The sequence below is a fragment of the Alternaria atra genome (assembly GCF_907166805.1).
Source record: "Alternaria atra isolate CS162 genome assembly, contig: 32, whole genome shotgun sequence".
NCBI classification, from domain to species: Eukaryota; Fungi; Ascomycota; class Dothideomycetes; order Pleosporales; family Pleosporaceae; genus Alternaria; species Alternaria atra.
Genome location: NW_025091331.1, coordinates 201,958 through 218,838, shown reverse-complemented (window position 1 = coordinate 218,838; position 16,881 = coordinate 201,958). Strand labels below are relative to the sequence as shown.

General features: G+C 48.8%; 1 protein-coding gene across 1 annotated transcript; it reads right to left on the bottom strand.

The window, feature by feature from the left end:
• Positions 1-4,140: 4,140 nt before the first annotated feature.
• On the bottom strand, positions 4,141-14,619 carry ALTATR162_LOCUS9825 (uncharacterized protein; the record flags this gene model as incomplete). Its single annotated transcript, XM_043317461.1, has 7 exons — positions 4,141-4,929; positions 12,163-12,469; positions 12,526-12,691; positions 12,949-12,998; positions 13,064-13,144; positions 13,201-13,318; positions 13,371-14,619. 7 exons carry the CDS (start codon positions 14,617-14,619, stop codon positions 4,141-4,143), a joined length of 2,760 nt encoding a protein of 919 aa, XP_043173396.1.
• Positions 14,620-16,881: the final 2,262 nt, after the last annotated feature.

The following is a 16,881-nucleotide window of genomic DNA, read 5'->3' as shown; positions in this document are numbered from 1 at the left end:
GCAAGGGGTGCAGAGCGGATGAGCGTCTCGGTTACGCAGCATAGCAACGACAGGGTAGTGTTGATGCAGAGTACTGGAGAGTGGTATAGCGCAGAAAATGGGGAACAGGGGTCGCTTTTGGGCACCAATCCAGAGGTCGTCCATGCCTTGATTTCGCGTGATACCTGTATAACTGTAGAAAGCACGATGTTTGTTAAGACGATATGGTTGATTATCTAATTGACAAAGAAGGTAATTTACATGTTGAGATTGCTTTAGCTGTCGTGCAACTGGACGAGCGCAGAAGCGCACTGCATAGCATCTATCATCTTTTCCTTCTGCTTCAATGCCCTTGACAGCTTTGCAATCTGCTCATCCTTTCCTTGATTATCATTCAACAGGGTATTGATAATGCCGCTGAGGTTCGCCGCGTTCGCTTCTAACTGAGCCGCACGACCTTCGAGCTTTGTGAGAGCTAGGAGCGTCTTCTTCTCTCACGGCGCATGATCGCCCGATAGATCTGAAGATTGATGATGTTTCGAATATGCTTGTCTTCCATAGTCGCGGCTGCGTTCCGTTGTTGGGTGATTTGAGTTGAGAGAGCTCGCAAACAAGTTGCGAGTGCGTTGCAGCTCTCGCACCAGCCGACCTTGGGACCAGGTCAGAACACATCTTGCGGGTTGATGGCGGAGAGTACATGCCTGGTCAGATTTCTCCATCGTGTTTAGACTGAGGTGTCAAACGCTGCTAAAAAGCTAGATACAGAGTTCCTGTCGAAGGTGCATTTGCTCATTGACTAGTGACCATAGACAGCCTTTATATCCAACCTTAGCGCCGACACTTCACGAAGCATCTATTATTAGACCTATCTACGCCATACGTCGATATTTGGAGTTCAGTCCCAGTCTCCTTGATAGTGCCTAGATCTAGACCCACCCGACTAAGACTCGCTAGGTTGAAAGACGCTACATCTAAAATCGATCTCATGTGAACTTGATCTAATAGCTTTCCTTGCGCGCAACTCAAACTTTGGAGTGCCACAAACTACGTGTGTTAGCTCTGCAGACGGTAGAGTCTCTTAGTCTTACCTGAAACTAGCATATTACCTGCTTCAGCGTCCCACTCCTTGTCTATGATCCAAGGCATATTAAGCTCGTCTGACAGTGGTATGATTCTAGGCCTTGAGGGACCATCTGTCACTGGTTCGGGATAATAGCAGAAGACGGTAAGAATCTTTCTCTCTTGATCCATGTCGTTCAGAGCGAACAGATATTCCTCAATCATACGCATCTGATCTAAAATGTGTATCAGCCTTGTTGTTCAGTGCGTAGGGCATAAGAATATACCTTGAGATTGGAGGACCCAGACTACGGTTAGCCGCCTGACGCGTGCAGTCTTCTGAACATGTGCACGAAGTAAATATTGAGCTGTGTACAAATGAGCTGCTATACCGATACCATCCGACATGAGTAAAATCTTGTCGTGTTTGGTGAAAGAATCTGCTTCCAACCCACCGTAAGGGCCGTCAATCAGAGCAGACATGTCTGCGTTAGCATTTTGCAGGCTGCGAGTAAACCCTCGGTAGCCTTGAACAAGTAGAATGATTGTTGATGCCCGACCTTCGTCTTGTTGAGGGACCCAAGCTACCAAAAACGGATGAGATTCCCAGAATCCGAGGCCGAGGCTGCGGAGCCGGGGTATAGAGAGGTAAATAAACTGTCCAGGTACTACGCTCCAAGGTCGCTTCGTCTTGACTTCGATCTGTAAGATTTCCCCTCGTGTAACAGCTGCTCGAGATGTTGGGCGAAACCCGACATTGCGATACACAAAATGCAAAAGCCAAGTTAGCTTTTGCAAGAGATATGTCGAGGCTGCGATAGTGATGCACACGATCACATAAGTATTCAGGACCTGAATATGAAGCAAAAGCAGGACTATGATCCCGACAGCAAGAATCGAATGTGTTTTGACGAAAAGCTCGTGCATCCTGCTTCGGACAAACACAATTGAAGTGGCTGCGATAGTGCTCAAAACAATGAGGAGCTATGTGATGCGTTAGCATAGATCATTGCAAGAACAAGGATACCTAGGTGACGTACTGAAAGGTCAATCGGATTTACAGCCGATCGCAACTGCGAAATCTCGAATATACCATGAATCAACCCTTCGATGACAGTGATACGTCCGATCCATCGATGCATCAATTGCTGCTTGGTGTAGGAGAGCCGAAAGACCTTGTCCAGTAGAATATTAGACCTGCCACCAAGGTACAGTATTGCAGAGTTAGCGACGCTAAGCTTGGCTAAACGCAGCGATAGCTCAGCCCGAGTTCGGATGAAAACAGCGGATCCTACGACGTTCGCGACGATAAGTAATAAGATGACGAATCCCGCAACAATCGTAACGTCGGAGCTACCGTTAAGCCTACAAGTGACTACACTATACACCGCCCATTTCGTGAAAGTGGAGAAGACGCGCTCGCGAGCTTGCGTGGTGAGATATTGCGATAGCCTCCAGCCCAGTAGAAGCCCTATCGCCGAGCCGTACGCGATCACGTATACAATGATAACTTGCATAGTTACCTTCGTTAATTCGATGGAGCAATGGCTGTTACCTCGAAGCAGATAGTTTTATGCCCCGTATGAACACGAAGAACAAGTCGCGGATTCCGGGTAGAGACATCGGGTTTACCGACTCCAGGAACGGCGTGTAGCAACCTGCCCGGTTGTAGGCGCCCCGTTCTATGTCTCCTACTCCATCTTCCCCACAACAGCCTGTTGGGTATAAGCCACACACTAGCCGCCAGCACTCAGCACGTCGGTTATTCTGGTGATCATAAGTTTAGCTGCTAGCGTGTTTCAATCTGTCGCCTGCGCCTCCCTGCAAAGGAACCAAGCCCGTTTCCTTGTAACTGTGCCACGTTCATGTGATAGAGACCTCAACACCTTATCTACCCGGTAGTCAACACGGTAACCAGCATCCGGAGACCTCCGCATATCACGCACCTAAAATCACTAGCATTCTCATTCCACACCTCGTCTCTTTAAGAATCAAAAATGCCACGCGCACCACCCCAGAACCTCTCTCGATCATTCAACACCCGCTGTACAGGCATCTTTAAGAAAGCGGCAGAACTCCACCAGATCGATGATAGGATTCGCATATCAATTATCGTGGAGAAGCCTGGGATCACACCTCTTGTCTTCACCACCGAAGAAAGAGGACAAAACTGGCCACCGTTTGTCGAGGACTATGTACGTCTACTATCAGTCGTCGAACAGCTATACTGATTGCAAACAGGTTAAGAGACGGCATCCGTTCATCAAAAGGCCAGCTCACTATCAGAGTGTTGTTGATGGTCTCTCGCGCGGCCATGTGCAGATCGTCTGCACGACGTCGTCCTCTTCACCTCCACCTTGCATACACAGAAACGCCACCGACAGTACAGGCAGGGATATAGAAGGGCAAGCAGGGTCGAATGATACCCAGGAAACGTCTTCGGGCCAGCAGCAGCTAGGGGAAGTGTGGTCTCTCCCCGCGACCCCCCCTCGCCCCATACCGTGTCGAACATCCACATCCAGTCCATTGCCAAGAAACATCATACTTCCGTCAAAGATGAACATAGGAGTAGAACAGTAGTGCTTTGTGCTGGAAAGTAGAGTTTAGGTTACATCGACGAAGGTTCCGTAGATATTTCCAGCAATCACTTGTATACCCTTTGTACAGCCAATTCTACTCCTACGTACGATTAAAGCGCAAATTCTGCGTGCAGAGGATGAGGATACGGTATTTAGCCATGTATCTTAAGTACAATACTACGATGACGCTCTGTTGAAACAACTCGCAAGGGTAACACAGTAACTTCAATTTGGTAGATAATAACAGTCACTGTACGTCATAAAGACAAGGCTAGAGATGTTTAACTTTGGTCTAGCTCTGATGTTGATGTCGGAGCGGCATAAGAGCCTGCTGCCGTGCGAGTCTATCTGTCTTGGCTAGTTTTCTCGGGTAGCCGTCAGCCGTGGTCTCGTTGGTGAAGCCTGGTATCCGTTTCCTGGCTATTGTGGATGTCTTCTCTAGAGCTTGACTGGTAGCTTGCTGAATAGTAACAGTCGACTGATACGATAGTGAAGATGGCGCAGCCTCGGCTAGAGCGGAAGTCTACTTATCTATACCCTTTTCGGTCCCAATAGCTAACGTCTGACAAGTCTCGAAAGTCCTGAAAAGGATTTCAGGATCTGTACTGACGATGCGTTTCCCCAGGACTGTTATTGCGTAGTACTCTTTACCCTCGGCAATTGATGCAGCTTGGCGCAACGATTCACTTATCTGAGATACCGCTTCCTCACGACTTGAGCTGATATCCCAGCTATACCCCATCAAGACATCTTCTTCGGAAGCTTCTTCCACGACGAAGATCTCATAACCATTACCGGCTCTCTCTCTCCAGGTGGATAGTGGTGGAACCACCAACACTGCCTCGTCGCTATCTTCCAAGTCTGACATGGTCGTAGACTCTATTGCAAGAGGCTCTGGTATCTCGACTATACGCGGAGTTCTCTCTGCTGTAGAATCCTGTGCGGCCTTGAGTTCTCGTCTGAGCTGAGCGCACTTGGAGCGAAGGTCTTTGTTCTCAGCGCGCTCCGCTTTCCATTTGTGCACTACTTCCCTTGTATCTTGTTTGATGCAGTCCAATTCATGGTCAAGTCGCTGACGTTCCGACGAGCATCGTTGCAACTGGCCTTTCAGATCTCCATTCTCGTTTTCCAGATGTTCTACTCGTGCATCGCGCTGAGCAGAGATATCCTGATACTCACGTTCCAGTTTTGCGTAACGTGATTGAAGTTCAGCATACTGGACATCTGGGTCTGGTGGGCTTACTGGGGGATCGAGGTCCATGGGATCTTGATCGAATACTCGAGCATTCGTGGTTGGTCCAAAGTCAGTTTGCTAGTAGCACGTCAGCGAGAACCTTTGTCGTAGTCAGGACTGTATACCTGAAGGTCTAAAGAGACGAACATGCAGGAAAACAGATCACGACGCACTAGTCTCAAGTTTGCGTTCTCGCAAGGTGGACCGCTATAGAGCTGTGGAAAGAACATAATATGTTTCTCCTCAGCAAAGTCGCGCTCGAAAGGACGACCACTTCTACGATCGAGACTAAGATGGGTGCGTCCTAGGGCCGATTCGGGTATATCGAAACTCTCGTCTGGTCCAACCGCTGTTATGACTCGCTAGACGTGGTCGTCGGAGAAGTCAGAACACATTGGCTTTGCTTTCCGAAGGTAATCTATAGCAAGCTGTGCATGGTAGTGTTCCTGCTTTTTCGTGATAGCTTGCGCGTGCGATATCCGAAAGCCTCGGGACAAGGCAAACCTCGCTAGATGTTGCCAGACTACTGGATTGGGTCCCTTTACAAGAGGCTTTAGCTCTCTAGTTTCCTTTCTAGGTGTAGATGCTGTTAAGCTATTAAAGTGGCGGCTACAGAATGCCTACAGTTCTGTATACGCAACTATTATGGCCTCTTGCTGGCTGAGCGCAACCTGGATTTCAACGTCCTTAGTCTCATTTACTTAGACTATATTCTTGCTCGGAGTAAAGAAGAGCCCAGTGAAACTTGAGCGTATAGTACGTTTCATCTATTCACCTAGCAGTTATCTAAGCGCCTCGCAAAGAGGCTCTAAGTATTTAAGCGTTTCGAAAAAGGTCCGTAACGAAGGGATGACGCTAGGAAAAGCACATATGTTCTCGAGTAGAATCTTTCGTATGTCGCGGTCCTGTTAAGAGGAGAATATCTCCCTACGTTCCATAAGATCGACTACTAAGCTCTTGTTGATGTCCGAATATGTAGGAGCTAGAAGTTCAAGGTTCTGCACAGTATCGGCATCAACAGCAGAGAAAGGCAACGTTGTATTACCGCAGCGCAGAATCTTCTTCTAAGATCTTCCTATATGCTCTAAATACAGCGTCATTTCCTATCCTTGTCAGGGGGTTTCTTATCATGCCTGGAAGTATACATACTTCATCGCACTTAAGCCCTAGGAGTCTGTGGAGCGCTCCTAGTTGCAAACTAGACCACAGCCCTGGCATATCGATTAAAGCATCAAAGCCGGCAGCAAGTGAAGAACGTTTGAGAAGTTGCCGCAAGTCTTTAGGTTTAGATTTCTCTAGGTGAGACCACCATCGTTTTTCGGTGTCTTGATCATTCTCCCGGTGATAGAGCCTTATCTTGCGAAATATTTCGCCATCTGAAGGCTTCTTCTCGCTAGAGTATGACTCTATGATACGGACTAGCACTGGCTCAGGGGTATCTGCTCTAAGGTTAATAGAAGCAGGGAATGGCTGGCGCCTGACTAACCATAGGAGAACAGCCTCACGATCCACCATTTGTCGTTCTCGTCCAGAAAATGTCGTGCTGCTTCAATGCGGTGTATACCAGAAAGACACTGTACGTCTTCAATCTGTAAGGCAGGCGCATCTTGTGGCCATCGGAGATGACGCATCTCGTCTAAAGACATGCCGTGAGTGGACAATGCCGCGATCAGGTCACCATCTTTGACGATCGCATTGATCACATTCTCCTCTTGCAGCCTTTCGCAACCGACTTGTTCATATTTCTTCTCCAGGCGTATGACGTTCTCGTGAGAGGTCTTTCGATGCTTTTCCTGCACGATCTTGTGTTCATACTTCAAAGCGTGCAGCGGTAAGCGGGCAATTCCTCGGTAACATAATAATTTTTTCGCAGCAAAGTCTTCATCTGGCAATTCCATCATGACGCATAGTCTCATTTTCTTGGACTGAAGCGAAGTTAAGAAGACTCTGCATCTGCACAAGCATCAGAAAGCCGCGTCACAAGCTCGTAGTGAGCACGACAGTCACCTGCCTCGGTTTGCGCGCCCGCAGGAAACACGACCCCGATCTCCAAAAACGGTCGTTCGGTAACAGCCCACCCAACAGCATAAAATCCTCGCCAGACCAGACATTCGCTGGTTATCGCAAAACATGACTTCTTTCCCCTGGATTACCTTTGAGACTTCCCCCAGCGGGAATGTCGTAACATACTACGAGCCTCAACTCAGACCGTCACTTCCCGAATCGCAAGCTCTTGCTGTTGAGAACAGTTACCGCCCGTCTTTCGTGACCTTTGTAGGACGGAGGTCCAAAGCGATCCTTCTGGATAGACTTCTAGGAGGCGACCTTGCAGTGCCTGTACACAAGGAAGTATATCTTTGGTCACTACCCCGGCAAAGCGGAGCCACGCCGCTTGTCGTAATAGATTGCGGCATGCAGAATTCTCAGTCGCAACCCCCCAATCCCACCGCGGCTAGAAGCGCGACGCCTGCGACGTCTTGGTCTCTACCAGAGATTCGAAATGTGAATGCGACGCTATGTGCGCGAGTCTTTTCTCCTTTTTCTAGTTTGATATGTTGTTTTGTTAGTGATCTAGGGGGCCCAAGAGCTGTCGCAAACTGGCTAGCTGATCTTGTGGACGCAGTGGCAGCACGAGATTTACCGACCGTGCCCCGCATCTTGTTAGTCGTAGAGACAACCTCAGATACATTCGACGAGAGAATCGCGGCCAACAAAGCAACTGTCCACCTCCAGCAGGCTTTGCAAACAAACAACTGCAGCCCCGAGAATCAGCTCGATCACCCCAAGATTGGTGAGATCGAGGTTTTTGGGACTGCAGTCATAAATCGACGAACCGCGCGCGGGCTTTGAAGAGACGCTTATTAGCGATGTCTGAAGCCGCCATGAAGACGCGCTAGCGTTTTTACGCATTCAACTACGCCCATTTCCAGGCTCTCACCAAGCAAGCACTAAATCAAATTAGCAACAACATCACTAAGCCTTTACGATTCGCTAGTGCTTCGCGACCACGAGGCTTCACAACAGATCTTCTAGAAACCTGTCTCTCAGACTTCCTTCTGCAAATGCCTTCACAGGCCTGGCTGTGGCATTTTGCCGCACCTCTTATAGCTTCAGCTCTGCTACTCGCTAGCTACCCACCTGGATCTCATAGTAAGATAAGCGCCTGCTTAGTCTGAAATTAGCTGACCGGTATAGACTTCGCGCCTGATTATCTTTTCGATGCACTATACTCTGCTCCGTGCAAAGCGGCCATCGCTACTTATACGATGCTTGAGGACATCCAGCGTAAGTTTGTGTCAGCGGTGCTCCAAGAGTTCAAAGATATCTTCAAGACGTACGTCAACGACACGTTATCTACAAGCGAGCTTCACTGTCAAACCCTGAGGGCAAATCATACCCCAGATCTTAAGAGCCATCGGACTCTTCTCCTGTTTCCCCTGCCATGCCAGAGAAGGTGCACATGCGGCCATGCCTTATCGATACATGTATTCGCATTTTTGGAGCTCGCTCCCGCTCCGAGAGAAACACCTTTGAGCTCACAGAATGCATTCTATGTGGAGTCAATTACAAGAGTTGTATATTTCGTTTTGTACCTCCAACAGCGGGCATACGCACGCTGAGTATAGATGGAGGCGGCGTTAGAGGCGTGATTCCCCTTGTCTTCCTTCAGCATCTCGACCGCCCCGCGCCGCTAGGTGCGATCAAGGATCACTTCGATTTCGTATGCGGCACCTCAGCTGGTAAGAATATCAAGTTACTTGATCGATGTAACTGACTATTGCAGGCGGTCTTGTTGCTATAGGCATGTTCTTGTTACAATGGGGCGAAAGGTCCATAGAGCGGTACGAGGCAAGTGGCTGCAAAGACATTCGGCAGACGAAAACCTTAATATCAAGGACTCTTCAACTTATTGTTGCATATGTTGAGGAGGCCAGTACAGTCTCGCTGCTGTTCAGGAAGCGTTTGGGAAGACGTTCAACTCTCCTTGAGATGTTCAACCCCTGCGGAACGACACCAAAGGGTTTCTGTCACCACTACTGCGGTTGATGATTCGCTTCCATGGTTATTCACTAACTACAAGGGAAACGGCCTAAAGATGTTGGTAAGTGGGATGGCCTCATCGTGGGAAGTCTTTATTCACCGTCAATAGGGTACGATGTCGTTCGCGCTGAAAGCGCAAAACGATATTACTGTCAGTGATGCGTAAATTGACGTTGCCTCTTCTTTATCACCTGTCGGAACTAACAGGCCTGGCTGTTGCACATTCGCCGGCCCCTTTGGGTTTTCAAACCGCAAGCGGTAGGCAGCCCTAAACACCTACCAAGATGGGGGTTTACAACATAACAACCCAGCCAGCATAGCTCAGTGGGAAACTCGTTTCCTTTGGCCCCGAAAGACAGTCCTGATTGCTCTTTCACTTGGCACCGGTTGGCCGAGTCGGGAGCTTAGGACTTGCTATCCCCCGTTTCTACACCCGCTTGTTCAAAGCTTTCCGAAATCTGAACGGCGAAGACGCATGGGTACCTTCTCAATTCTTTAGATCCCAAAGGGAGTCCAGTGTACCACCGGCTAAACGTAAAATTCACCGGCCCCGAGCCTAAACTTAGGATGCCCAAAACAGATACCGGTCTCAGGCGGTAGCCCTCGAAAGATCGATGAGGATAAGATCACTTTAACGTCAGTGGTGGACTCAATGCTAACTTCCATGTTCACTTTGGGTTGGACGCTATGCCCATCCTTGACGGAGATGGTTACCTTTGCTTGGGCTACATCCACTGTCCCTTGATCTCCCAGTCGAAGGTCTCGCTACTTGTCAATCAGCTACTAGAAACCTCTTCGTGGTTTTATTCAGGATTCCTATCCCATGTGTTCAGTTCATACCCCAAGGACTCCACCATTCAAAAGACGAGTTAACTTTCCCTGGAAAGTATGGACAGGTAATTGCAATTTTCTCTAGGAGGTATCACTAGTACAACAAGACCTCTAAGTGGCTTCCGACTAGTTTAAGGAAATTAATCAAGACCAAAGTCTTGTAAAGCCTTTGGACCCTCGATCATGTAGTATCGGAAAAGCCACTACCTGCCACTCGCGAAAGCTCAACGCCATTCAGGGAAATTTGGACCGCTCAGACTCAGGTCCGCGTCCAGACAGGCTTCTCTGATTAGCTATGTAGTATTCGAGATGAAGACTAGTGTCAATTCATGAATAGATCAGTTGTTGCAGTGCCACAGTCATGGCGGCGCGTAACAGGTATCATTTACTGGCCGCAACATATCGGAGGCACATTGAGATCATTTATTTATACTCTGTGCTCTTTCTCGTCTTTTTCTTACCCTTCTTCATTCTGTCAGCACCAGAGTTTTCCAAAATGTCCCAGCAGTGTGATCAGATGGTTCCCAAAAAGCGTCACAACAGCTTAAAGGTAAGCATCGTTTGATTGAAAGGTGGCAACCATTGCTAACGGGGTGTAACGTCCGTCCCTGGGTAGCGGGACACCCTGCGTGACGGGACGCCACAGACACGCTCCGACATAACAAACTCAACAACAGGTCAGAAGAATAGATATTCTCGGAATAGTAGTCTTAACCTACAAACTCTATTCTCTCTAGATGTCTTTAGAACCCAAATTCTCTACTGTGAATACGACAATTTGCTATGAGCGTCACGCGACCGCCTCGCTTTGGCTGGCAGTGGGTGCGTCGAAAGCTCATGCATCTTGTCCAAAGTCCGTCAAGTTACAGCTTGTTACATCATCATCCTATCCCGAGCACGGTGCTTGAGCTCGAGAGGCTGTTGTGCTTCTGTGCTAATTCCAAGTCCGCCTGCCAGAAGTGCCAGACGAGGAGGACCCCGCACACGTAGCTTAAAGTAGCTTAGCTGTAATCTACCGCTGCTGACGCTAGAGCTGTAGCTGTGTGGCTGAGTGGCGCTCTTGCCAAGCGCTCTAGGACACCCGAAAACCGGTTCGGATTAGGAGCAGGGAGGCCCTGGCGTATAGATCATGTCAACGAACACACCTAGTATCGAAACCGTAACCAGCCTCTAATACAGCCATCGTCAAACTTCGAGACACAGTGCAATGGACAATCATAGCTAACGCGAAAACATCTATCCCACAGAGATAACCTATCGCGCCGTCCTACAGCTCCGCAGACCCGCCGTTCATCCCTCGTCCCACCCCCGGCGTCCTTGTACCTTTTCGAGCACATCGCAACCGATACACATACCAAGTAGTAGCCAAATGTCGCTTCTAGAAGAACGCCGTCGTTGCAAGGGTGTACAACGGTGGGAAGGGTGTGCATATCTTGGGGATACAGCTGTCGTACGGTCATACATCGAATGGCTCCTTGCATGAGCACTGCAATCATTAGGGCGGTGGAAAGGTGCTTCAGTTTGATCTCTGAGGTGATGAGGAGTTCGGATCGTCGATGATTATGAGCGCTGGGTAAGGGCAGAGCAGAGATGTGATGGTAGCTACGCATAGTAAGGTACTACGCTATCTAAGGCTGCATGCCGTCCTGTTACTGATAATGACCCTTAACTTATGTCTCTTCGCAATGCCATCCAATGCGGACGTTCATGGCAACCCGGTCGCCGGTGTGGGTCGGCCATCCCTATTAGTGCGGTCGAGGCTTTCGCCTGCGTTATGTCAAGAGCTAAAGGCGGCGATTCCCTGTTGATAGTTCTGTACTTCCTTGTCACCTACTAAGAGCATTCTCAAGGCTTCTATATAGCAAATACCTAGTATATATACTCGTCTGCATCCTAGTCTCCCTCTGTAAAACAGAGTTATAGAGTATAAAAGACACGCGAAATGTTTCTTACTTAATACAACTTACGTCCCATAGATCTGTCGAAATCAAAGCTGTATATTGACACCGTTCCAGAAAAGAACATAACTATGATCTTTAAGGCACCTAAGGTCTAGGAACATACATTCCAAAAGCCTCGCCGTGCGGAACGGGACAATAACCCTGGGTCTTGACGTGAAGACTCAGTGTGCGGCAGAATGCTCTCATCACACGGTTTCGAAGTAGAGTCTGAATGTCTTTTTACCCTCACAATCAAAGTGGGACACATTACTGCTTAGGAGTGTATAGGGGCATGTACGTGTCCGCTTTCCGCGTGGTAGTCTTTCACTCGCTGCTGTCCCCATCATTGTCATCATCACCACAATAAGCCACTAGTACTTTTCGCCTCATGTATATAAGCTCCAAACCAAAATTGCATGTGTATTGCCCTCTAAAGACAGATTTTTTCTTGGAGCACACCTATGCTGCTTCTTGTTACGTCTAATATAGCCTTGCTTACCTCCTCCGCCCCCACAACTGCGTGATAATGCGACAGCGGCACGAGCGCTACGTCTTTGATGATGATGCGCATCTCGCACATTGTGCGGTAAACCGGTGACACTACGATTCCTCTGATATCATTGAAAATGATCTGAAGCTGTACGTAGAGCTTTCTCGCCATGGTGTTATCGTAACTGCACAAAGCGAGGATAGTCAAATGCGAAGCTGCGTATGATAGCTCTTGACTAGCTTCTTCTCCAGAGAGCTCGAGTAGTTTCTGCGAAGCACTGAACAGAAGTAATGAACAGCCAGTGAAGCTGGTATAGCTAAATCCAACACCTTGCGTTAGCTTGTGAACTGGTTCCTATTGGAGTCTACGTACACAGAAACCCAACAATGCGATCGGATCAAATTGTCAATCTGTAGCAGCGACGCTACCCGAGCGGATTGTCGTGCGGCTAAGACGCATTGCTCTTCGACGTGTTTTAGAGCGTCCAAATTTTCCGAGTCGATCGAGGTATTGCTTAAGCGGAACTTAGCAAGATCAACTAGACAATCCCGATAAGGCTCGATAAACAAGCCTAAGAACAGTATATGCAACTGCAAAAGAGACCGCTTTATGTGCCACCTTATAGTAAGTGGATCTGCAAGACTGAGGCGACTCAGCTGCATCGGCGGTGGTAGGGTACGGTGCCATTCGTTAAGAGACTCAAAATGGGCCGCAGCCTGCGCGACCTTTGGTTGAGTTGCTCTCTTCATGTCAAGCGCTATATATGCGGCTAGCCGGGCAAGTTCGCCAACGCACTCTTGAAAGACTCTACCCCTTTGCTCAACGTGCGGAGGAGGATGATATGACTACGCGGAATTAGTAGACAGCCCAGAACCATGAATGTTACGTGTACGCTACTCAACGAATTCACAGGGTAAAAGGTACGTAGAGTTGTACAGTCAGATCTTGTTTGGTAACCCGTGATTCGTGACCCGTATTATATGCAAACCAGCTGAATGGATGTTAGTGACCTAGAGACTGCCAGGAGAATATGTTGAGCGCGCGGACCTCTCTAGAAAGACGATGCTTCGGAATACTTTCCGCCAATAGAGTACTTTCTCTTCGGATGTGTCGGCCTCAAACGATGGAGACGTAAATGCCTGCCTACCCATACTGAGGGCTAATACTTCTGGTTGTTAGCTAATAGTATCTGAACTCGAAAAGCATTAGTCACTTACACATAAGTCTCCTTGCACTCTCCACACTATTAGTGAACCGACATATCGCCAGGCAAGCAAAAAGCCGCATGCGGCGGAGGGCACAAACATCTGAAGATGAGGACAGCATGTACAGGAAGAAATGTAGAAACTTCTCCCCAGCCAACATCGTATGGGCTTCTGCATCGCAAATGCTTCCTACTGCTGATATTGCAAAGACTTCGGTTGCGTGCACTGGCTTCGAGTCGTCTTGTGGGTGGTAAGCAGATCTAACAAGGTCGAAAGCTTCGTCTCGGTTCCAAAGAAAGAGAAGCGAACCTGTACCATGGACGAAGGCTTCAACAGCTTTGGTTGTCATGTCTTCTGGTGGAAACGCAGCAACTCTGATTAAGTGAGGGTTGATACCAAGGGCTTTCGAAATCTGGCGCACCTCCTCCACCCCATCCTCGTCGAGCGATGCCGTGTCTTGCGAGCCGCCCTCTAAATCTGCATCATCTGTGTCCAAGCTCTCTTGACGGGTAGCTTCGAATTCTTTCTGAGCCTCTGAGGCGGTTAGGGGACCAAAAGAGGCGAGTTCGGAAGTGGATGCAGCTTTGTTATCCAATATTGTTGTCGATTTTGGGCTGTGCCGTCGTTGCTTGAATCCCTCAAGGTACGTTTGATGGCTCCGGTATTCCTCGGTTTGCTTGTAACGCTCGAGCTCGTTTTTGTAATCTTGCAGCCTATCAGCAGCCGGTGTTCCCCAGATGGTCGTTCGTTCTTCATGAGAGAGTTTCCTCCAACGCTTTCCTGTTTCCTTGGCAATCTCAGTAAAAGACGAACGGCTGAGTGCTGGATCCTGTCGAACATGCTCGCTGAAGAGCACATAAGCCGTTTTAGGCTTGGGGGGAGCATTGGGATCTGGTCGCGGGTGCCGTCGATACGGTCTAGTCGTACGCGCTGCCTGCTGTGAGGGTTGTGGCGTCGCCTCGGAATGTTCTCCAACGGCGGGTAGCCCTTCGGATGGCAGAGGAAAGTTTTCGGCCTCATACACTCTATGCGATGCGTTTGCACTGCTATACTCGTTTATTGCACGCTGAAGTTTCCGACGATCACCCCGCTTGAAGTTCATTTTGGCCATGTCGGTTTCTGTGATCGCTGTCACAGTCTCCCAATCCTCGAAGCCGTTTTCTTGTAGGCGCTCCTCGTACTGGCTGAGTCCAAGCCGAGCGAGTGCCGTACTAAGCTTGAATGCATTGGTAGTATGCTTCCCCAAAGGTCCATAATCCATCCTTCCTACAATCTCTCATAGATCTTCGGCAACCGTGCTTTGATTGAGTAAGACCTTGATACCAAACGAAATTGATCAAAAATGGTGGCTGCGCCGCGTTGCGATACAAGCGTAAGAGAATTGTCCCTAGACTGAGGCCCGCCATATTTCTCACCTGTTATGTCTGCTCACAGATCTGACGTCATACAGGAGCCTGACGTCATACGGATACTTATACTCGATTTCAAGTTACCTCCCACACTCTGTAGCGAAGGACTTCGTTACGAAAGAAACTAGGTAACTCGGACCCCTACTTTCTGCAGACCCCTACCGGTACCGTGTTGCCCCACCGAATAAGCCAGCCCACACAGCCGACACAGCCATGGAGCCTCCGGTCCAGCGTCAGCGGCGATATATTACAGCTAAGCTACTTTAAGCTAGGTATGTGGGTCTTCTTTATCTGCCACTTTTAGCAGGCGGGCTTGGATTTAGCACAGAAGCGCGACAACCTCTCGAGCTCAAGCGCAGTGCTCGGGATAGGATGATGATATAGCAAGCTGCAAGTTGACAGACTTTCGATAAGATGCATGAGCTTCTAACGCACCTGCTGCTAGCTAAAGCGAGGCGGTCGCGTGACGCTCATAGCAAATTGTCGTATTGCACAGTAAGCAGAACTTGTTTCTAAAAGACATCTAGAGAGAATAGAGTTTGTAGGTTAAGACTACTATTCCGAGAATATCTATTCTTCTGACCTGTTGTTGAGTTTGTTATGTCGGAGCGTGTCTGTGGCGTCCCGCCACGCAGGGTGTCCCGTTACGCAGTGACGGACGTTAGATATTCTCGGAATAGCAGTCTTAGGCCGTAAAGTCTAGTATGTGGTAGTATCTTCCAGAAATAGGTTCTTTTTACCGTGCAATACAATAATTTTGTATAAGCGTCACGCGATCGCCTCGCTTGAGGTAGCACTAGATACGTCGAAAGCTCATACATTTTGTCGAAAGTCCGCCAACTTTTAGCTTGTTAAACTACTGTCTTATCCCGAGAACTATGCTTAAGCTCGAGGGATTGTCGTGCGTCTGTGCTAAATGCAAGTCCGCCTGCTAGAAGTGCCAAATGAGGAGGACCCGCGCACCTAGCTTAAAGCAGCTTAGCTGTAATCCATCGCTGCATCCGTGGCTGTGTGGCTATGTGGCTGTGTAACGCTTTTGCCGAGCGCGCCAGGACACCAAAAAACCGGCTCAGATTTAGGAGCAGGGCTAGGTTTGAAGTCCTCCAGCGTTTAGCTCGCGACAACAGAATACACCCAGCATCGAAACTACAACTAGCTTCTGCTATACCTATTGTGCAACGCACGACTGAAGCTAACGCGAAAGCTCCCATACTATAGGGATAAACTATCGCGCCGCCCTCTAGCTCCGCAGACCCGTCGTGGATCCCTCGTCCGGCACACCACGTCCTCGTATATCTCGAGCACACCGTAACCGATATATACACGCATGATATAACATACTAAGATCGGGGGCTAGGCTTTAGCAAGTGGAGCGAGCGTTACTGGAGACACGCCGTCGGTGCAAGCAGGTACAAAAGTGGAAGGGTCTGCATATCTTGAGGATACAGCTATCGTACAGTTATAAAACGAACGGCTCTTCGCATAAGCACTGCAATTGTTAGCAGCATAGAAAGGTGCTTCGGTTTAATCTCTGAGGGTGATGAGGAGCTCGGATCGTCGATGCCCGTGAGCGCGGAGTCAGGTAGAGCAGAGATTTGATGGTAACTATGCTTGGTAAGGTACTAAGCTACCTCAGACTGCATGCCGTCCTGTCATGGACAACGACCCTTATATCTCTTCACAATGCCGTACAGTGCGGACGTTCATGGCAACCCTGTGGCCAATGTGGGTCGGCCACCTCCTGCTAGCGGTGGCAAATGATATTCACCAGTAGTACTTATTATGGTTACATATCACACGTGTGTGGCGAAGACGAAAGTCTTTCTGCGATCTTTTGTCATTACTTGAAGCCCTAGCTATAATGCTTCGCCAAGAATGGCAGGAATCGAGACGAGCTTTTCTAGCTAAAACCATTCCGCCGTCGAGTACATGGCATTCTCAGCGTAGCACTTAGATTTCCATATGTTTCTGGGTTGGCCATGCTGTTCAGTGAGGAAGGGTGCTTCACACGAAGCGATATACTCTCTCCATAATTTGCATATTCCACTATGTTATATTTTTAAAAGATTGTTTGCCTGGTTCGCCCTGCGTCGAAACCACTGGACACGTTGGCC